The 23213-nt window shown below is 47.4% G+C and overlaps 1 protein-coding gene and 1 non-coding gene across 4 annotated transcripts in view; one reads left to right on the top strand and one right to left on the bottom strand.

Moving 5' to 3' along the window:
* Window positions 1-3472: 3472 nt before the first annotated feature.
* On the bottom strand, window positions 3473-3579 carry LOC134389789 (U6 spliceosomal RNA). Its single transcript, XR_010024763.1, has one exon. It is a non-coding gene; the product is annotated as a U6 spliceosomal RNA (small nuclear RNA).
* Window positions 3580-16196: 12617 nt separating this feature from the next.
* The window catches only part of SPG7 (SPG7 matrix AAA peptidase subunit, paraplegin), a 42799-nt gene continuing 35782 nt past the window's right edge, over window positions 16197-23213 (top strand). The window contains exons 1-3 of one of the 3 annotated variants that reach the window (XM_063110550.1): window positions 16197-16556; window positions 17233-17335; window positions 18984-19073. In XM_063110550.1, the coding sequence (XP_062966620.1) occupies window positions 16380-16556; window positions 17233-17335; window positions 18984-19073 (370 nt within the window). In that variant the 5' untranslated portion in view covers window positions 16197-16379. The remainder of the gene's footprint in view (window positions 16557-17232; window positions 17336-18983; window positions 19074-23213) is intronic. The other 2 variants (XM_063110551.1, XM_063110549.1) reach the window with 2 other exon arrangements.

The following is a 23213-nucleotide window of genomic DNA, read 5'->3' as shown; positions in this document are numbered from 1 at the left end:
GAAGGGGACCTTGGGGAGGTGCAGGTTTGGACTAAAAAATCAAGAGTTTAGTTTGTATGCTTATGGCTGGAAGTTAGGGTGGTGCTGGTAACACCAAGGTCCAGGTTTCCATCCTTGTGCTGGCCAGCCACAAAAAAAAAAAGTTGTGTGTGTAAGCATGAGATGCTCCTTGGGTCTCCCTTGTGGGTGATGGGTGGATACAGGGCGTTAGCGGGGCAGTAACAGAGGAAGTGGAGAGCCAGCCAAGCCAGCACAGCGAGACCCTGAGGGCACAGGGGACCCTTGGCCTGTGGGCAGTGGGGCACCCACAGAGGGGTTTAAACAGGAAGGTCCAGGATCAGATTCCAATTCTAAAATGTCACTCTTGAAACAGCAATGAAGGGCTGAGACCCAGAAGAGGCCAGGTGGGAAGCTGTCACAGTCATTCCAGAGTAAAGAAACAGGAAGGGCAGACAGGAGGTAGTGGTGTTGGAAAGTGGCAGAAGCAAGGGAGGGTCTGGTGATGAGCACAGCACCAACTGGGACACGGGGGACCGGAGAGGGGCTGCCAGGGAGCCAGTGTTACCGCTCCTTCCAACCTCTCCACAGAAACTGAAAATTAAAAATTTATGGAACATCTCATTAAGGGCAATTAATTTTTAAAATATTGTGTGGGCTAATCAAGTTGAATTATGAGGGTAAAAATAAAATAAAATAATGAAGAAAGCATTGTGCGGGCCAGATAAAACCTATCAGGTCAACAAACTTCTTATCTTGAGCCCCCAAGGCTAATGCAGTTGCTTGGGCCCCTCTAGAGATTCTGATTCAGCAGGTCCGGAGTGAGATCCAGAAGTGTGCACCCCATTGGTCCCCTCCGGAGCCAGTCTCCACCTCCACAGCAGGTCCCAGCCTTCTGATGAAGGCCTGGCCCTTACAGCACCTGTCCTGGGATGCCTTTTCCATCAGTGCTCTGCAGCCGTGTTCAATGTGACTGGTCCCCACCCCAGCCCAGAGCTCATGGACTCATTCTGCGAGCATTCATTCAGGGCCCACTATTTACCAGGCACTGCCCTAGGAGCTGTGGACTTAGCCATGAATGCAATCAAGTCCTGCTAAAGGCACTAACATTCCAGTGTATCTCTATTCCCTGGAACCAAAAGAAGCTAATTGTTCATTAGACAAGCCACATGTGACTCCAGAGAAATTCAGTGCTGCTTTGTGTAGCTGACACTTGGATTCTGCCTCCAACCACTTCTCCTAGATTTGATGCATGCAGGAGTGAAGACACCAGGAGAAGGGAGGCCTCAGAATTCAGGTGACATTGGACGGTGCCTTCCAAAGAAGAAAGGATGTGCAGACTTTGTCTTGCCACCAGGCAAAGGCATTGAAGGCCTCTCTACACCCCTGTTTCTGCTCCCCCAGGCCACCCCACCCCTCTGCTGGCCCCTGCAATGGTGACTCTCCTCCCCTTTCCTTGCAGACTGGCCAGAAGTCACTGCTGAGAGGGAGGCAGCCCAGCCACCTCGATCTCTTTCTGCTTCCTCTTCTACGCAAGTGGCAGGAGTGGCCGGAGCAGGCCTACGCACTAGCACCTTCCCTTCGGTCTCATTCCCTGTGGCCTTGTGGTGAGAGCTGATGGCCAGGTTTGGGCCCAGCAGGCCTGGTCTCGGCACTGTGGTCAGCACCAGTGCACCAGCGTTCTCAGAATGAGGGTCTGGGTGCCAAGCCCATTTCATGACAAATTATGGCATGTTCTGCTTTCCACCTATCATCCCTCTGAGGTGCATCACACTCCCAGACCTCAGGGGAGGAAGGACTGGGTAGGAAGCAAGATTCAGATAACGTTCCTCGGGCCTGACCTCAGCACCATCAAAACCACCCCTGCCCAACTTTTAAAACTCTGTGCCTGCTACTTTTTCTGCAGCCCTATCAGTTGTGGGTTTCTTTCCAGATATTAACTTTTGTGTTGTTTTTCCCCCCCAATTTTTGTTGTGGTAAAGCACACATAACATAAAATTCAACCACCTTTAAATGTGCAGCTAAGCACTCAGTGGTACGAGATGCGTCCACACTCTTGTGCCACCATCACCACTGCCCAGCTCTGTGGCACTTTTTCCTGCAGAATGGAGTTCTACCAGCGTTCCCACCCCAGCCCTGACACCAGCACCTCCTGTCTGTCTCTGTGACTTACTGTCGGGGGCTTCACGTGGGTGGAGTCCCACAGTGTTTGTTCTCTTATACCTGGCTTACTTCACTCAGCATGACATCCTCAAGGTTCATCCATGTTTAGTGTGTGTCAGGATTTCCTTCCCTTTTAAGACTGAATACTATTCCATTGTATGTATAGAACACATTTTTTTATCCATTCATCTGTCGATGGACACTTGAGTTGCTTCCACGATTTTTTTTTTTTTTTTTTTTTTGGCAGCTGGCCTGATACAGGGAACCGAACTCTTGACCTTGGTGTTACAAGACTGTGCTCTGACCAGCTGAGGTAACCAGCCAGCCCCCATGTTTTAGCTATTGTGAATAATGCTATGAACATGGTATACAAATATCTCTTCAAGACCTTGCTTTCAATTGTTTTGGGCAAATACCCAGAACTGGGATTGCTGATCACACGGTAGTTTTATTTTTAACTTTTTGAGGAACCCCCACACTGTTTTCCACAGCAGTTGCTCCATTTTACATCCCCACCAGCAGTGCACAGGGCTCCAGTTTCCCACATCTTCTCCAACATTGTTATTTTCTGGGGGGTTTAAATAGTAGCCATCCTGATGGGTGTGGGGTGGTATTTCATTGTAGTTTGGATTTGCATTTCCCTAGTGTTAGTGATGTTGAGCATCTTTTCATGTCCTTATTGGCTGTCTGTATATCTTCTTTGAAGAAATATCTACTCAAGCCTTTTGCCAATTTTTAAGTTTTTTGTTGTTGTTGTTGAGCTTCAGGACTTCTCTATACGTTCTGGATATTAATCCATTATTAGATATATAATTTGAAAATACTGTCTCCCATCCTGTGAGCTGCCTTTTCACTCTGTTGATATTCCTTTTTGATGCACAAAAATTTTTAATTTTCATGAAGTCCAATTTGTCTATTTTTTCTTTTGTTGCCTGTGCCTTTGGTGTCACATCCAAGAAATAAATGCCAAATCTAGCATCATGAACCTTTTGCCCTATGTTTTCGTCTAAGAGTTTTGTGGCTTTAGGGCTTACATTTAGGTATTTAGCTCTAAATCAGTTTTTGAGTTAGTTTTTTTTTTTTTTTTTTTTTTGTCTTTTTTGCTACCGGCACTCAGCCAGTGAGTGCACCGGCCATTCCTATATAGGATCCGAACCCGCGGCGGGAGCGTCGCCGCGCTCCCAGCGCTGCACTCTCCCGAGTGCGCCACGGGCTCGGCCCTTGAGTTAGTTTTTTTTTATGTGGTATAAGATAAGGGTCAGTCTTCCCTCTTTCATTGCATATGTCCAGTTTTCCCAGCACCGTTTTTTTTTAAAACATGGAACTCTTCAAGACTTTGCATGTCATCCTTGCACAGGGGCCATGCCAATGTTCTCTGTATCATTCCAGTTTTAGTATGTGTGCTGCTGAAGTGACCACTCCAGCACCATTTCTTGAAAGGACTGTGCTTTCCCCATTATGTGGTCTTGGCACCCTTGTTGAAGGTCATTTGACCACATATGCAAGGGTCTATTTCCAGGCTGTCTATTCTGTTCCATTAGTCCGCGTGTCTGTCTGCATGCCCACGCCACACTGTTCTGCTCACTGTGGCTTTGTAGTAAGTCTTGAAGTCAGGAAGTGTGGGCCTCCAGCTTTGCTCTTGTTTTTCAAGATTGTTTTGACTATTTGGGGTCCCTTGAAATTTCATACAAATTGTAGGATGGGGTTTTCTATTTCTGCAAAAAACATCATTGGGATTTTGATAGGGATTGCATTGGATCTGCAGATCCTTTGGGTAGTGTTGACATCTTAACAAATGTCGTCTAAACATGGGATTGTTTTCATGATTTCCTTTTCAGATTGTTCGTGTTACTGTATAGAAATGCAACTGATTTTTGTGTGTTGACTTTGAATCCTGCTACTTTCTTGAATTCACTTATTTATTTTATTTTTGTGTGTGTGTGTGTGACCGGTAAGGGGATCGTAACCCTTGGCTTGGTGTCGCCCGCACCGCACTCAGCCAGTGAGCGTACTGGCCATCCCTATATAGGATCCAAACCCGCGGCCTCGGCACTCTCAGCGCCGCTGCGCTCCCAGCACCACACTCTCCTGAGTGAGCCACAGCGTCAGCCCTTGAATTCACTAATTAATTCTAACAATATTTGTGAACTCTTTAGGGTTTTGAACATATCATCTTTTTTTTTTTTTTTAAGATGACCAGTAAGGGGATCTTAACCCTTGACTTGGTATTGTCAGCACCATGCTCTCCCAAGTGAGCTAACCAGCCATCCCTATGTAAGGATCTGAACCCGTGGCCTTGGTGTTATCAGCACCACACTCTCCTAAGTGAGCCACAGGCCAGCTCCTGGACATATCATCTTGTACTTAGATCTGCTTCACACAATAACCACTTTATTATCTATATGTATCTCATAACATCATGTTGTAAATCTCAAATATACACAAGAAAATTTGTTATTTCAAGAAATAAACAAGGGCTGGCCCGTGGCTCACTCGGGAGACTGTGGTGCTGATAACACCAAGGCCATGGGTTCGGATCCCTATATAGGGATGGCCGGTTCGCTCACTGGCTGAGCGTGGTGCTGACAACACCAAGCCAAGGGTTAAGATCCCCTTACTGGTCATCTTTAAAAATAAAAAAAGAAAGAAAGAAAGAAAAGACTTAAAAGAATCATATAATCTGCAAACAGAGATTATTTTTTTCTTCCTTTCCAGTTTAGATGCCTTTTATTTTCTTTCTTGCCCAGTCATAGCCCTATCAGTTTTGGTGGATTATTATAAATAATCTACTGGATTATTTTCTTTAATCAGTACATCACAAATTGCATACTTATAATCCAAAGAGGAAGCTCAGGAGTGAAAACAAATGTCTTCCTAACACATTATTCTGAGTAAGGCTGTCATAATATTGTATGGTGTGTTTTGTGTAATGAATTTCAGCCTGCAGAAAGCAGAGGCTTATTCAGCCAGGAAGATAACTCATGTACTTGTTCAGCAAATGTGTGAGTGCCTACTATGCGCTAGACGGTGATACAAGCACAGTGGCTACAGCACTTGCAAAACAGACAAGAGTCTCTTAAACACTTTCACAGGCCAGACAGTAAGGACTCGAATATGTAACTGGCATAGAATGTGCCAGAAACTCTTGTGGATGGCTATGCTCAGTAAGTGGCATGAGACCTATCTCCAGCCTCTCCTAGGGTTTGTGAAGCAGCGAAAGATTTACTGGCCATGGAGGCTCTGCTTTCACTTAGCCCTGGAAATTAGCCCTTGGGAATAGAGTTGAGTTTTGCTGGTAAAAGTGGTCGTGACAGCTGTCCTCTGGCTACCACCAGTTCTGGGAATAACCATAATTCTTATCTTACAGGATGGTCAGTTCAGAACTTTTTACTAATGCTAATTCAGTAAAGATTTAAAAACAAATCTCTCAAATCTTCCTTGGATATTTTAGGATGTCTTAGCTGGAGAGGGGCTCACAGGGATACTCTTGAATGTAATATGACAAGTTCCCTTTTTAAAAGTATAAAACTCACAGATAACTTTGTCTGAAATTTTTTAAAAAGGAGATGCTATTAACATTTTCAGGAAATTTAACAAGGAATGTTTCAAATGTTTTATATCTTATATTAAGAAACAGGAGTTGAGTGAATACTCGAAGCATCAGTACCAGTGTCAGGATGCTTCTTGCTGCATGAAACAAATCTCCACTCAATCTTGCTTAAATAAAGGCATCTGTTGTCTCACAAAACAAGAAGTCCAGACGGGCTTCAGGTCTGGTTGATTCGGCAGTTCAGTGTTATCACTGGGGAGCCAGGTTTTTCTGCTTCATCCTAAAGTTGCTGTTCCCAGCAACTGCAGCATCCGGGGTCCTTAGTGATGGATACCACTGCAAGAGGTCATTACATTGGAATGGCCATGATTGGTTTAGAACACCTGTTCTCATACTATTTACATAGTAAATATCCAAAGATATAACCCCCATGAACAAAAGTTCTTTAGGCTCCTTAGTAATATTTAAGACCCTAAAGAGGTCCTGAGACCAAAGGATTGCAGGCTGTTGGCTTAGAGTCACCATCAGGTGTAGAGTGGCCATTGAAGACATGACTGGTATCTCCTCATATTTGGGCATGGGCAGCTGTTAATTTGGCAGCATAGAGTCAACTAAGAAAATTAAGTACCGGTAACACTGGGGTCAAGCACGAACAAATAGTAAAACATTTTTTAAATTATGCATTATCTGTATTTATACTTAATAAGATCATGACTCTAGAATCTGAACTGGTCCTGTACCCAGTCTTCCTGTAGACAGAGCAATGCAAACCCCACCCCAATATAATGAGGACAGTGGTTAGGAACAAACACCTTGGAACCAGACTGCCTGGGTTCCAGCCCTACCTCCACCGTTTACTGACTGTAAACTTGGATAAGACTCTTGCCTCGCAGGGCTTCAGTGCCCCATCCACCTGGGAGGATTCTGATGAAGATCAACACACCCAGCATGGTGAGAAGAGTGTCTGGCACAAGGAGTAGACATAAGTGTTTACTATTGTTATAAAACTAAGGAAATAACTAAATTAATGCTGTGAATGTCATGTCATGTTTTATTTCAGTAGTTGTCCTACAGTACTTACTGAATATCTAATGGGAGCCCCCACATCCGAAGCTTTGTGCTAGGGATTGTCGGTGTGGCTAATCATGGGTATAAGAGGTGCAAAAACAGTGCTCCAGTGATTTGGAGGGGATGGCTGCTGGCTGCTGGGATGGGTAGGTGTCCTCAGGAAGGCATTGTAGAGCCCCTGGGTCTTGAAGATTGAGTCCAGTATCACTAGACAGAGACGAGCACATAGCACTTCAAAGTAGGGAGAGAGCGTTTTCAATTTAGTAGAAGCATAGGGAGTTTGGGGTAAACGGCCAAGCTTTAGCTGTCTTGTGAACTGCCCCTATAACCCTCACACACCTGTAGACAGTGAGAGGGAGAGACTTTTGGTGATGGGTTTGCTGTGTGGGGGGAGTGAGGAAGCCCAGGAGCCTGCCTAGGGCTAGGACAAGGGAACCTAGAATGTCAGTGAGGGCCTTCCAGGAGCCCCGGCCCACATACACAGCCTGAGAACAGCTCCACACTTTCCTACTTCACTAGGTCCCTGGCAGGAAAAGGCAGTGTTTTATGCGTGCAAATGCTTTTCATGGCATGTTAATACAGTCCTGGGAACAGCACAAGTGTTCAGTGTTGTGTGAATTAATACATTTTGTCACTGAAATCCAATTTTACTTTTGTAAGTTCAGAATGTATTCAAAAGGGCTGGCCAGTTAGCTCAGTTGGTTGGAGCATGGCCTTATAACACCAAGGTCAAGGGTTCAGATCCCTGTACTGACCAGCTGCCAAAAGTAAAAAAAATAAAAATTATTCAGAAAATAAAAGGATAGATTTCACATGAGTTAAATATAGAGATGCCCCGGGGCTCTTCCTGAGTTTTAGTTTTAAATGACTGTAAGTCATCTTTCAGTGACCCTGGGCACAGTGTCCACGCTGCAGGAGGCCAGGGCCCCAGGGGAGCCGCTGCATCCTCTTTGCCGAGATGATCCCAGGCAAGTGCTTCAGTTCTCCCCTTTGACCAATAGAGACATTCTGTAAACATGGTCCACGGGATTTGGTACACTTGATCCCTTCTGTTTATGAACCTGTGACCTCACATAGGATTGCCTTTGGCGTAAGCATCAAGTAAACTGTCAAGCTAAATCAAACATGAAACAGCAGGGATGGAGATGGTAAAACCCAAATTGCCTGCTTCTGTTTGAGGAATATACACAACCAGAGTAACCTCCTATCTCCAAATAATCTCAAATTTACCCTGATCATCTCTGTGCCTCCTGTAGCCAGAGCTGGCCATGAACTCCAGAGACTAGAAGCACAGGCTCCCTGGGGGAAAACCACTGAGTGCAGGAAGACCCTGGCCACTAGCAAAACCACTACTGTGTATCTGTTTTTCCAATGACACACAAGGTGAGGGGGGTCTTTCTTGGGAAAACGGAACAATTTGGTCAGGCTCCCCTCACCTCCAGCCAGTTCAGGGCAGTTCAGTAAACATTGTTTGTGTGGGTGGAGTATGTGTGCCTGCAAGGTGGTGCCACTGTGGCTAGTTTTTACTGCCTCAGGCGCCCCTGCGCGGCCATGTTTTTTTCCAAACCTGCAGCTTCCAAGGACTGTGTGGCCAGTTTCCTGCATGAAGGGGTCTGGTGACCCAGCCTGGCGTGAAGGGGTCTGGTGACCCAGTCTGTGAAAGGGCTTGAGGAGTCTGGGAGCTCTCTAGACCCAGCCCTAGCTCAACCATCAGCCCAGTCGGTGCAGGATTACTGGCAGGTAAAAGAGCTGTGACAACTAGCATGGTTGCCTAGCTTTACAGTTGGCGTCACGAACAGGATTAAGAGCTAGACAATTGGCGCTATGAGGATTCCAGGCCTCGCAGTAGCCCTTGTCGTAGCCAGACAGTCTTCAGTGGGCTATGGTCCACATTCTATGCAGAAGTGACCACCTGCTCCTTTGTCATGCCAGGCCTTTAAGTTACAGTGAAAAGAAGCAGTGCCTGTAACCACTGTGGCTTGTCCCCCTTTGACGCTGAGCCTGGTGGCCACTGCCCCTGTGCTTGTCTGGGAGCTCACCCTTCCTGCACACAGCTGACTGTGCTCAGCTGACCCATCTCTTCATGGGGCTTTGGAACAGAACAAGCAGCCCAGCAAGTGGAATAACACAAAGACACCCAGGCCTCCTGGCACCTCCCCTCAGTGCAGGCCATGTCTTCTCTCTCTGGCAAGCTGTGGCAGCAGCCTCCTCCCTGGTCCCCCTTTCCCACCTTTTGTCTTTCGAGTCCATTCTTCATGCAGCAGCCAAGACAATGTTGCTCAAACAGACCTTGTCCATCCTCAGCTCAGACCCTCCACAGCTCTCCTCGAGTGCAAAGGCAGGGTTCTGACAATAGGGACTGAGCCCTGTGCCCCTGCCACCCCAGCATCTTGACCTGCTCCCTGGCCAGGCCCTTTGGCAGCCTCTCCTGTCCTGAAGTGACACCCTTCTCTTGCTCCTGCACCTCATTTTAGTGAAGGCTCTGAAGCCCCTTCTAAAATAGTAAATTTATGTTGTGTACATTTTACCACAATTTTTTAAAAGTCCCCTTTTCTGTGAAGTCTGCTCTGCCCACCCCATCTCAGGCCTTGTCTCACAGCCACTGGGCTGGAAGCACACGGAGGACAGGCCCTATTGTTTTGTTCTCTGCTGAGTCCCTAGCACTGAGGACACTGCCTGATATAGGGCCATCACTCAGTAAACGTCTGGTAAAGACAATTCCATGTTATCACACAGAAAAATCTCCTTTCCTCTCCAGCTCCATTCTCTGCAACTGCGTTTGTGGTCTCTCACTAATCCCCCCAAAAACTCTCCCCCAGAAGCTCCACCCCTGCTCCCCCGCCCCCTCTCCATTTCCGTGATCTTTATTTTGGGACCAACAGCAGTTCTGGGTGTCTGTCCCCCATCCTTCTGCATTTTTAGTCCTTTCTTTTGACCTGTTCTCTTTTTGATTTGCAGAAGGGTCTGGCAACCTCCAAAGACAGGGAGCTGGAAACTCCGAGTGAACAAAGGCAGGGTTTCTTCAGCTACTAGCAGGACAGGCAAGCCTGTCGGGTAATTACCAGCCACTGAGCATCATCCCTGTTGGGCTGTGGCTGCCAAATTTCAAATTTCAATGTCTTTCACGGGAAATTCTATAGTGGCAGGTCCACTGTTGATTTGCTGAAAATCTATAATGGCCATAAGCCACTTAGATGCAGGATAAGCCAGCCAGTGATAATCTGTGACCTTAACCACAAGGCCCAAAGGCGTAGCACCGTTGTTCTTCAGGGATAATACTACAAGCTCCATCCGGCCAGGAGTGACCGAAAGGTTCTGCTGATAACTGCTGGCTGTGAGTTGTATAGTAAAGATACAGCCAATCTGCTTGCTGGCTACACCTGAGACAAGCAAATTGCAAATCCTTTTGGCTACATGACACATTTAACTGAACACCATCTGGAGACCACCCACAGACACGTGAACCCTTTCTTGTGTCAAATATCTTACGATTCCTTGAACAAATGCTCCCTGGGACCAGAGAGGAATCAAGCCAGTTACTTTCAAGAATAGGCTATAAACTGGACACCCAGAGATGATCCTTCTTTCCTGGTAGCTGAATCCAGATGAGGTTCTGAATCCTCACGGGGGCACTGAGAAGGAACGCCAGGGCTTCTAACCCCCCCCAGTGTTTAATGCACATGGACAGGCAAACTCCGACCTGGGCAGACAACAGCCAATTTGAACTTGCATAATAAAAAGGGATTGGCTCATGACAAGGAAATGAGGGGAGAGCGTCCCATCAGGTGACTGAGTCTAGGGACATGAACCAGGCCGTGGACACCCTTGTCCCTGGCCTCTCTCCTGTGCTCTGTGTGGCCTTGTTCTCTTCACCCACAGCTGGCTTTTCCACATGATGGGACAGATGCCAACAGCTCTCTTTGCAATTCTTAATTCTAGCTCCATGATCCAAGAGACAAGGTCTCTCCTCCAAATTCCAATCCTAAGGAAGGACTTTGTTTCTAAGCAAATTGATCTGGCAAGAGCAACTTCACTACAAGGGGTTGAGCCTGGGCTGTGGTCACAAGATGAGAAGGTATGAGGAGCCAAGGGCACAGTCATGGTGAGCAGATCTAAACAACTGATACCTTCTGCAATCATCAGTATGGCATAGCCTCCAGGACAACACTCAGTGACCCCTGGCCCTGGTGTTCACAGCCTTGGGTAGTCCCTCCCACATCGTTCCAGGGTTGGTCATGGTGACCAACAGCACATGGCAGAGTAATGGTGGTGTGTTGCTTCCGAGATTGGCTGCTGCTCCCATCTTGGGCTCTGATGCCCCCTCTCTCTGATCACTGCTCTGGGGCAGCTACCCACCATGCCATGGGAGCAGCCCTATGAACAGTCCATGTGATGAGCACCTGAGGCCTCCTGCCAACAGCCATGTGGGTGCAGATCCTCCAGCACCAGCCAAGCTTCAGATGACTGCAGTCCTGGCCATCAAGCTGACTATAACCTCGTGAGAAACCACAGTACCTAGTTGAGCCACTCCCGGATTTCTGAGCCTCAGAAACTGTAGTAGATAGCAGTACTTGTTTTTCTAACTTGTCAAATCAATGGATTTGGTGGGCACGGTCCAGAGCTATGGGAGTTAACATCATGTGGTGAGGATACAGACTTGCCTTTTTCAGGTCCCTCTTCAATGCATGTCCAAAGTCCCACACCCAGAAGTCTAAAGAAACATTGAGGAATAATACATAGCTACACAGTCATGCTCTGTGGAGAGTACTAACATTAATAAAACAAATGTATTTCACAGGACCTAACTTTTTAAAATTACACATAGAAATGTTAAGCTTGTAAAAGAGAGGAAACGTTCCCCAGACTAAAGTCTCTGTTAGAGATAAAGAACTGCAACACAGCAAAATTGCTAGCTCAAAGGGCAGATGTCCTTGGTGCAGGTTAACCTACTGATTGATATGTTGAGAAAGTTACTTGATTGTTATGTAAACATACTGAGGAAATTGCTGTAGGAAAAGAAAGTGTTTACAAAGAACAAGGTTTTGTTGGTGGATCAACTCAATCTTTTGCAAATTGCATTATGGAATGTCAATTTGTTTATTTCACTGATGTTACTAGTTTCCATTGTTAAAACTATACTTAGCCATAACTCTGCCCATGTCCTTATGTTCTTTGTAATGATTAAATCAACTGAATTTTCTTGTGAAACTTCCTTGTCTTTACAATAAAAGTGAGAAGCTAACTTTGAATCAGGGCTGTCACATTCAGCTTTCTCCTCCTAATGGGGAAATTACTGAAGTGCAGTCTTTCCGGGCTTCTCAATGCATTCATACTGCTTTGAGTAATCGAGTAATTCTTTTTTATGTCTCCATTACACAGGGGGAAGTGTAACAATGCTCAAATTCCTGTACAGATTTTTTGCTAGTAGAAATGGACTTTTCATCTTTTCGAGAAGAACAGAATCTGTGATTACAAAACCTTGTTGCACATGTGATGAGTAAGACCCAGTCAACAAGCAACATGATGCCAGCCAGACCCAGGCTGGCGCCAGGAGCCACACACAGACAGGACCAGGATCACAGCCCAGCATGGGCCTGGATTGTGCCATAAGGGCTCCAGAGGGCTGGGGCTGCCGCGTGTGTGTGTGTGTGTGTGTGTGTGTGTGTGTGTGTGTGTGTGTGTGTGTGTGTGTGTGTCTGTCTGTCTGTCTGTCTGTCTCTTCCAGAACTTTCCTCCCCAGCCCATCTGGACTTTTCCCCAGCCCATCTGGACTTCTATGACCCCTGAGAACCAAGCCAGCCCCGCCTTCCAGATGCCCCCAGGGTCCAGTAGCCCTAGACACTGTCTTCTGGCCAGAGCCTCACCCTCCTCCCCGTGGGGGCTCTCTATATGCCCTTCTCCCCCACCCCTGGGCAGGGACAGAATAAATGTTTGTATGAATTAAAGAAAACAAAACAAAATAACCATGCAGTAAGTATGAGAAGAACTTGTTTCCTAAGAAAGATCTTTAGTTCAGAAACAAAGTTTAGCAAAATTCACAGAGAGGAATTCGTTTATTCAAACACTGCACAGGGTAGCATATTTTGCAGAAGGCATCCTAATATTAGACACAACTCTAGTTGTAGACCTGCGTGACAGCGTTGGCAGGAGGAGCTCACCAGCTTTATAACTACAGATGCAGTAATTTCATTGTACAATAGTCCCAGAGGTTCAAAGGCCAGGGTAAGTGTGAAAGCAACGTTTAGTTGCTACCAAATTTAGGAAGCAAATAATTATTTGCTCAGATATTAACAAGGAAGCCTGTTTCTTACAAGCAAAAAGGACCCCAAAAATCAACTTCTGTTTCCAAAATGCTACAGTATTATTCCTATTTTATAGCTAAGGAATTTGAGGTTCCAAGAGCAGCTTGCCTGAAGTCCTTCATCTGATAATGACAGAAAAAAAAAACAGCCCAAGACTCTGTGTTAACGTGGAACGAAGGGGTGGGAGTGGGGACAGGTTCACTCTCTGCTCATAGCCCTTTCCCACCGCCCAGGGTGACAGGGCTGACCTCAGACCTCCCCCCCCCCCCCGCCTCCTTTCAGATGGCTCTAGAGCTGATGGCAGCAGGAGCCAAGGTAGCAACCAGAAACCCCAGGCTGCCCTGACCCGAACCAGGAGTCCACCACGAGACCGCCTCCCCCGGACGTGAGAGAGGACGGCGGTTAGGGGAGCGAGGAAGCACCGCTAAGCGACAGAAGCCACAGAGCACAGAGCACGAAGACAGGGCGAGGGAGGCACGGCGACGTCCCGCAGATCGGTCCCCTCCTGGACCCTGGGGGGACCCCTGTCGCCTGCGGGGTCTGGGCGCAGCCGGCCCCCGGAGCAGTAGGGGCACTCGGGAGTTGAGCGCCCACGCCGCCTCCGGAGCCGCCCTCTGCTGCGCTTTATCCATGGGGCTCTGCAGATGACCATTATCCCCGCTGTCCTGACGAGGAGGCTGAGGCTCGGAGAAGTGAGCGCCCCGCCCAAGGTCTCGGCTGAGAACGGGCCCTGCGCTCTGCTCGGGCTGCCCCACGTCCCCGACCGAGCCGCCGGCAGAAGCAGCTTCATTTCGAACAGTCCCGACAGGACTGCGCCCCAACGCTCCCAGACACGCCCGAGCGTTCGAGGCTTTGAGTCTCCAGTCCTCTGAGGGCACGGGCGTGAGGCTGGGTCTGCTCCCTCCCGCCAGGGCCCTCTTGCACAAGCTTCCACTGGGCTCAAGAAACCCTTCCGAAGTGTGGCTGCAGTCACGGGACAGGGCTGGGACAACATGAGGGCATGACACTGAGCTGGGAGCAGAAGTGGGTGGGGCAGTGACCGGCTGCGACCGAGTCCACCCGGTGTCTTCGAACCAAGGAAAGGAAAACAGTGGAGGAGGAGACGGGAGGGATGGGCGGAGTATGCAAGAAGGTTGTGAGAGCACAGGGACAGAGGAAGGGTAGGTCAGCTGTGACAGTCAGGATAGCCCGGGCTAGGGGCCGCTCTCTCCACCGACCAACAGAACACCCGCCCAGTCTCTGCCACAGCACCCCAGCCACCGGGGAGCTGAGGGACAGTATCAGGACACTTAAGAAACTTCTCCAAGTCTTTCAGGTTTTGGAGACTGAGGGAGAGGGAGGAGGCACAAGTCACGCATGTGACTTTCATAGTCTGTAAGGCACAGCAGTGGGGGGGTGTAGGCCCGAACCAGTCAGACCAGCTTTGAAACTCTGTGCCACCACCTCTTAGCTGTAATCTTCGGCAGATTACTTTTAGTTTGTCTAAATCTCAGTTTCCTTATCTGTAAAGTAGAAACATTAGAAGTCTTTCACAGAATTCTGACTATTAAATGGGTTGACATGGAGGAAGGCACTAGTGAGCACTTAGTAATGCTGGTTATTGTTACAATGATTCATTGTTGTTAGCTAGGGGAGTACAGAAAAGCACAGAAGCAAACACAGGTATTGCCACTCTAGTCCTGCTTCTATAATGTATCTGTTCAGTTTTTGCTCTTCTACTCAACTAGCTTTCCAGCTCTGAACAATCAGCAGTCACAAAGCCAAGTGATCAAGCCTAGACCTAAGGTCGACTAAGGAGAAAGGTGGAAAGGTTAGGGAGCTTGTACAAAGCCAGTGGTGGCTCTCACTCTGCTGGATGGGTGGCTGGTGCTGTGGAATACCTGGGGCGACCCTGCCTGGGCCTGGGAGGAGTGCAGCAGACGTGGATAAAACAACAGATCTTTTCCTCCTCGTCTGTGATAAAGTGCCTCCTCCTCCTTCCCCACCAGCAGTACATGGATGTGTGCACCTCCCTGGCTGTGACCAGGCTGGGTGCCACGGTCGATGACCAGGGCTGCAAATAACTTCCTGAAATGAGTCAGCTGCCTCCAGAGAAAATAATCTAGTTTGAGGAGATGGGTATCTGCACAAAATTAAAGATCTGCATGTAGAATCGGCATCTCACACTCCTGCCTGAGCCACGAATGCTCAGTTACCTTCCTCTCAAAGTGCTTCCTCTTCATCTGCCCCTCCTGCTGCACTTGGAACTGTTTTTTTTGCTGTTGTTCTCGGATTCCCCAAGATGAAGGAAAACGACTGTCACCTTCCTGTGTACACTGGCCCCTAACGTACTTGAGCGTATGTTGGCCAGCCCTCTCTAGGCCAGTAAATGTGTAACGTGAAACCTGATGAGCTGACTTCTGGCTCTGGAAGGGTTGCTTACTTCCCTTCTGCGACTGAGAACCCAGCTCTGGGTGGAGCTCCTCTGCTCACAGGAAGAACAGGTGAACTGCGTCCGCACGCCGCCCTCATGTGACCTGTCTCACACGCACCGCCGCACCGCCGGCCGTGGACTGTCCCTTACGGTAGCGGGAGACCTTCTCGGCCTCTCTGCTCCTACTGGAAGTGCTGCCTGGACTCGAAATGGCCCCAAATCAACACACTGGAGGGTAACAAAGAAGGTCCCTCCAGGGTGAGGCAACGTGAAAACCACGCAGCCACAACCGATTCCTTTATTCCTCTGCCGCGTTCTGGGGAGCCCAGCTGGAACTGGAACTAAGATGAAGGCATCCAAAAGGGCGCTCAGGGGACCCCCCGAGGGCGCGCAGGGTGCGAGTCGCCCAGGCCCGAGACCCGCACTCGTCCAACGCGACGGTTCCACAAGGAGTAAACTCCTGACGGCGGGGGCTGCGTGGCCAGGCTCGCGGTGCTTTGCACGTCGGAGGGTCTCAAGAAACAGCTCGAGAACCGCAGTCGGGTTAGAGGGCCAGCGGTCAGCGAACCCGGCAGCAGGCCGGGACAGGCGGAGGCGGAGCCGGAGCCGTGGAAGCCCCGGCCGCGCAGGCGCCCCAAGGAAGCTCCCGCCCCGCCCCCGGCCGCGCAGGCGCCCCGAGGAGGCCCCACCCCTTCCCTGGACCTCGCAGGCGCCCCGAGGAGGCCCCTTCGACCTCGACCGCGCAGGCGCCCCGAGGAAGCTCCCTCTTCCCCGACCTCGCAGGCGCCCCGAGGAGACCCCGCCCCCGCCCCGTTCCCCGGACCGCGCAGGCGCCGCGAGGAGGCCTCTCCGACACCAATCGCGCGGGCGGCGCTTCCGGGCGAACATGGCGGTTGCGTTAGTGCTGCTGCGCGAGCTCCGCCGGGGCCCGGGCTTGGGGCGGCTGTGGGGCCCAGGCTCGGGCTGGAACCCTACCCTCTCCGCCGGGGCCGGGACGGGGCGGCCGTACTTGGCCCACAGGCCTCCGGTGGGTGTCGTCGGGGCCGGAGGCCGAGCCCCGCAGGTAATCCCCCTGCGCGGACCCGGCCTCAGGGGTGGGCCGATTCGCCCGGCGCGGTTGGGCGGGGCGGACGGCGCTGGCCTCGGCCGCTCGCGTGGGTGTTATGTGCCTGTCTTCCCGGCCTTTTAAAGTCAAACCCAGGGGGAGTCTCGCCGCCTTCCGGCGGAGTGCATATCACGCAGGCTCGCACCGAGCGATCCCGTCGGGCGGCCTCCAGCGCCTTCCGACTGCTGGGGGATCCTGACTGAGTGGCGTCGAGCCTGCTGACGTCGCCGGTGCAGACGCTGAGGACCCTGTGAACGGGAAGGCCGGGTCCAGTCGTGCTAAGGGAGGCGTCTCGTTCCGAAAGCAGAACGACCCTGAGTCCGTCCTCCCATAACTTGTGAGGGCAATTTAAATTATGACCCTGTGTTCCAGGCTAATGACGACCCGTCCTGAATCTGAGGCAGCTGTGCATTTCTTACAGTTTTTGGTTTTTGCTATTGAAAAGGAAAATAATTTCTTTAGTCTGACTCTGCTTACTCTGTGAATATAAGGGCCGAAGTAGGCAGTTGACATTTCAGGGCAATGGAACATTACAAATAAATACAAATTTGATTCTTAGAAAAGACTTTTAATCTGAGTTGCTTTGATGTGCCGTGGTGTTAGTGTGATCCTCAGTAATGTTTTTATTTTTCAGAGCTTCCAGTTGCGTCCGCTGTCTCCTGCCTTTGAAAGGATCAGCAGATTGTTATTGACACAACACCTAGTTCAGAATCCACTCAGACTCTGGCAACTTTTAGGTATGAATTTACCAAAACACAGAAGCAACAAGGCGGAGGTTGTTTTCTTTACCTTACAAGCAGAGCCTGTGGCATTTATGTGTTAGGATGATATTGCTAGTTGGACATAGATAGAAAAACAGTATTAAGAAAAATCACCAGAAGGACCTTTGTCTTCCGTTTATTGTGAGCCTTGTGAGATCCACAGTTCTTGGATAATCTGAAATGAAGTTTTGAAAAGGGAGTTTGTCTAAGGTTTGAATAGGTCATTTTTACTTATATTGTTTTGAGTTGTCTTTTTTTTTTTTTTTTTTAAGTCTGGTGTATAGCAATGAGTGGGCTGCTTGAAAAAGAGTTTTCATGTTATCTAGCTGGCTCAAAGAACGTTTAATCAGGATCTGCATAATGGCTCCAATATTTTATTTCCAGAAGGTAGCTAAAAATACCCTAAAAATAATTTGCTCTTAAGTAGAGTTGTACTGTTTAATGAAACACTGACATTCTGTGGTTTCTCTTGACCTTAGGTGGAAGGACCTTAAGGACTGACACCTGTAATTTCACTCCCCCATTTATCCGATTGGAACAGGGAAAAAGTAAAATATTTCAACTCTTAATTTACATCAAGCAGCCTGGTGCTCACATGTGGTCAGGGAGAACGCTGTGCCTGCAGATTGGCAGAGTCAGCAACCTACACATCTGCCTTATTTAAATCTACCCATGTGGGCCGAGCCCGTGGCGCACTCGGTAGAGTGCTGCGCTGGGAGCGCGGCGACGCTCCCGCCGCGGGTTCGGATCCTATATAGGAATGACCGGTGCACTCACTGGCTGAGTGCCGGTCACGAAAAAACGACAAAAAAAAAAAAAATAAATAAATAAATAAATCTACCCATGTGCCCAGTGGCTCTAGGACAGGAAGCACATGCTTCAGCCCTCCAAAACACCTGATGTTATGTTCAAGTGGCAATCGAGGTCATTTCCTCTGTGATTCTATTAATTTCTTTGTAAAGAAAGTTATAGTTCAGGGGCTGGCTGTTGGCTCATTTGGTTAGAGCGTGGTGTTCTAACACCAAGGACAAGGGTTTGAATCCCCCCACTGGTCAGCTGCACAAAAAAAGAAAAAAAAGAACAAAACAGTTCAGGTCATGGTTGTGAGACACTTCCCTCATTTTTTTTTTTTTTTTTTTTTTGTCGTTTTTCGTGACCGGCACTCAGCCAGTGAGTGCACCGGCCATTCCTATGTAGGATCCGAACCCGCGGAGGGAGCGGTGCCACGCTCCCAGCGCCACACTCTCCCGAGTGCGCCACGGGCTCGGCCCGTTGTTCATTAGTTTAAATTCAATTAAAGTAACTTTATATATTGAAAGAATTGTTCTCCAACAAACTCAAATTTTCTCAAATTCATGATCATAACTAATTCTTATTACCTCCATTAGGTAATTTAAATAATATATTTAACTTTATAGGTTAAAATAGTTTCTCATTCTAAACCTAGTAAATGTTATACTAAGAATGATAGAAATGCTTTATTATCTCAAATTTGTAAATCTTATGGACGTCGCTTTTCAGATGGTTTCTGTTTCGCTTTGGTTACTTGAGTATATATTGTTCTCTTGTGTGTCTCCCCTGTCGTTGCAAGCCTTGATGGTATATCCTTCCCTTTCCCTTGTAGGTGGTACTTACTATTTTAACACCTCCAGGATGAAGCAGAAGAATAAGGACAGTGATAAATCCAAGGGGAGGACCCCTGAGGATGAGGAAGGTACTGCCTCCTGATGCTCCTGAATGAACTCCCTGTGCTGTTTTCACATATGTGTTCTCATTTGAGCAAGGTGAAACCACTCTTAAAAGTGTGGAAAGCTAAGCAACCATGCTTGGCTACCCCTGTGCACATGTGCCCCACTTCTGTCTCTGGAAGATTGCTGGATCCTTTGTGTCTGTTCTTTTAGATATGCTTCTGTGGGCACCTTTGCCCCATGTTGTGTTCAGGAATGCCTGCAGATAGGCAGACTTTGTTTGCCTCTGCATAGAGGGATGGCTCTAAGATCTGCCCTGGACTCAGAGTTCTGGGGGTAGGAGGAAGGGACCAAAACTCCTTGGCTGAACCACCCCAATACACACCTGGTTAATGTTGCCACTGCCCTGGGCTTGGGAAGCAGCCCCCCAGAGGAGAGTGATGAGAAGCAGAGGATGGTACAGTGATGGGGTCAGGTTACTGTCCACTGTGAGAGCGACTACTATGTGCCAGTTAGTCCCCGCCCTTACTCCAGTGCACAACGACCTCACTTGTGAGATCTAAGAATGTCCTGCCAATCTTAAATCTCACCTCTGGTCCGGAATTAAGACTGACTTGATAGTGTGAAGGGTGGGGAAATAAAAAGGTAAGTTTGAACTGAATTGCCCCAGTTTCTGAGATCTCTAAGATAAAAGCTGTTTTTCTGCTTTTAGCTGCTTGGAGCTAATACTGGTAATGGAAATTACTAATCCTTATGAGTGATTAAACTGTGCCTGGTACTGTACTAAGTGATTTGAGAACAGAATTAAATGAGATGAAGTCTGTAATTTAGCTCTTTTGTTATTCCCTTCTTACACACGAGGAAACTGAGGATTAATCAGAGCCATTGAAAGCCTGCTCTGTGCAGGATCTCATGAGGGACAGACATGTAGATGTGGTCTCTCGTCGGTGGCTGCTTGTGTGTGTGGAGAGGGGACCAAGGTGAGAGCACAGAGGGGGCCGTTTACCCCAGAAGCCAGCGCTGCTCAGAATTGTAGCTCCTGTGAGCTGAGGGGCATAAGGGTTAAAGCCGGCCTCAGAAATGCTTGTTTATTGGACCCTCGAGGACTCATCTCTCACCAGAAATCACCATTGGCAGACAGGCTCCCTGCTCCCCAGCCCTCATTTTTCTAGAAGGGCACAATGGACTTGGAAGCCGAGAGAGGAAGAAACAGCTTCCTGATCAGTTTTTTGGTAATTGTTAAGAGGACTTTTTTCTCCCATGTGACATTTCAGAAAAGTTTTCAGGATGTGGGAATCAGGGTTCGGCGGTTGATTAATTGAATTATTTCTCTGTCATGAACACAGAGCTTCAGCCAGAGTCCACTGTTTTGGGAGTGATGTCCTGGTTGCTTGATTTTCCAGTTTTTTTTTTTTTTTTTTTTGTCATTTTTTCGTGACCGGCACTCAGCCAGTGAGTGCACCGGTCATTCCTATATAGGATCCGAACCCGCGGCGGGAGTGTCGCTGCGCTCCCAGCGCAGCACTCTACCGAGTGCGCCACGGGCTCGGCCCAATTTTCCAGTTTTTACCAGCAGTGCTTTCACTCTGAGGTTCAGAGGAGTTGTGACTCTCCCTTTTAAATCTCTTCAGAGACAGGTCTTAGCTCCTGGGAAGCAGTGCTGTGGCCATCGGTTGGACTCGGTTTGAATCTCTCTGGTTTCAGGCTCAGCCTTGGCTTTGTTTAGCTTCTGCAGTGAGTGTCCATACAGACAGTTGCTTATTTCTTAACTAGAATAGTCCCCAGAATTCTTTCACCAGGCTTCTGCATCTTACTGCATCGTTGTTTTGAACTGGTTTCAGAACTTTTGCTGTGTATTCTTAAGCCTTTCATTGTGTGTCCTTTGACCACGTTTCTTTTAGTACTTAATACACATTTTCATATAAATTTGCTTTGCATATTATACTTTCTCCACCTTCTCGAGGGTGTGGGTTTGGAAATTCCAGTTTTCAGCTAGACTTCTATTTATTTTTTATTTATTTATTTATTTATATTTAATTTTTAAAAAATTTTTAAAAATTTTATTTATTTTTTTAAAATTTATTTATTTATTTATTTATTTATTTATTTATTTAATTTTTTTGTCTTTTTCGTGACAGGCACTCAGCCAGTGAGTGCACCGGCCATTCCTATATAGGATCCGAACCCACGGTGGGAGCGTCGCCGTGCTCCCAGCGCCGCACTCTCCCGAGTGCGCCACAGGCTCGGCCCTTTTTAAATTTTATTTTGTCGATATACAACGTGGTTGATTATTGTGGCCCATTACCGAAACCTCCCTCCCAACAATGTCCTTTCTGTTTGCTTGTCGTATCAACATCAAGGAATTGTAGTTGTTATGTCTTCTTCCCCCCCCCCCGTTTTTGTGTGTGTGTGTGTGTGTGTGTGTGTGTGTGTGTGAATTTATTTATTTTTACCTCCCATCAATAAGTGAGAACATGTGGTATTTCTCTTTCTGTGCCTGACTTGTTTCACTTAATATAATTCTCTCAAGGTCCATCCATGTTGTTGCAAATGGCAGTATTTCATTCGTTTTTATAGCTGAGTAGTATTCCATTGTGTAGATATACCACATTTTCCATATCCACTCATCCGATGATGGACATTTGGGCTGGTTCCAACTCTTGGCTATTGTAAAGAGTGCTGCGATGAATATTGGGGAACAGGTATACCTTCAACTTGATGATTTCCATTCCTCTGGGTATATTCCCAACAGTGGGATAGCTGGGTCGTATGGTAGATCTAACTGCAGTTGTTTGAGGAACCTCCATACCATTTTCCATAGAGGCTGTACCATTTTGCAGTCCCACCAACAATGTATGAGAGTTCCTTTTTCTCCGCGACCTCGCCAGCATTTATCGTTGAGAGTCTTTTGGATTTTAGCCATCCTAACTGGGGTGAGATGGTATCTCAGTGTCGTTTTGATTTGCGTTTCCCAGATGCTGAGTGATGTTGAGCATTTTTTCATATGTCTGTTGGCCATTTGTATATCTTCCTTAGAGAAATGCCTACTTAGCTCTTTTGCCCACTTTTTAATTGGGTTGCTTGTTTTGTTCTTGTAAAGTTGTTTGAGTTCCTTGTATATTCTGGATATTAATCCTTTGTCAGATGTATACTTTGCAAATATTTTCTCCCACTCTGTTGGTTGTCTTTTAACTCTGTTAATTGTTTCTTTTGCTGTGCAGAAGCTCTTTAGTTTGATATAATCCCATTTGTTTATTTTTCCTTTGGTTGCCCATGCTTTTGGGGTCGTATTCATGAAGTCTGTGTCCAGTCCTATTTCCTGAAGTGTTTCTCCTATGTTTTCTTTAAGAAGTTTTATTGTTTCAGGGTGTATATTTAAATCCTTAATCCATTTTGAGTTGGTTTTAGTGTATGGTGAGAGATATGGGTCTATTTTCATTCTCCTGCATATGGATATCCAGTTATCCCAGCACCATTTGCTGAAGAGGCAGTCTCTTCCCCAGTGTATAGGCTTGGTGCCTTTGTCAAAGATCAGATGGCTGTAAGTGTGTGGGTTGATTTCTGGATTCTCTATTCTATTCCATTGATCAGTGTGTCTGTTTTTCTGCCAGTACCATACTGTTTTGGTTATTATAGCTTTGTAGTATAGTTTAAAGTCAGGTAGTGTTATGCCTCCAGCTTTATTTTTTCTGCCCAGCGTTGCTTTGGCTATGCGTGGTCTTTTATTATTCCATATAAATGTCTGGATAGTTCTTTCCATTTCTGAGAAAAATGTCATTGGAATTTTGATGGGGATTGCATTGAATTTGTATATCACTTTGGGTAGTATCATAACCAGTTTTAAAGGTTGATTTTTTTAATGTTTAGGGAGATTCTGGTTAAGAGTCCTCAGTTCTTGGTCAGGCTCTGTTGTGTCTGCTAATAACTATTAAAGTAAAACTTAAATTCAGCATTTGACAATTAGTGCTTTATTTTCACACTTATAAGCTGTAATTTATCACTGAGATCGTAATTTTCACTTAAAGTCATGTTTTTAAACAGGTATATCTTCATGTTCCAAAACATGGCATATCCTTTCCAGCGTTTTGTCCATTTCAGAAGTCTTTAGTCAGGAAGTCCTTTGAGGGGTGGAGGAACAGGATGAGAGCTTGTTCATTAGAAAGTGT

This window comes from Cynocephalus volans, chromosome 10 (genome assembly GCF_027409185.1).
Source record: "Cynocephalus volans isolate mCynVol1 chromosome 10, mCynVol1.pri, whole genome shotgun sequence".
NCBI lineage: Eukaryota > Metazoa > Chordata > Mammalia > Dermoptera > Cynocephalidae > Cynocephalus > Cynocephalus volans.
Note: the sequence above shows the minus strand (reverse complement) of the source record. Positions and strands in the feature narration are given on the sequence as shown.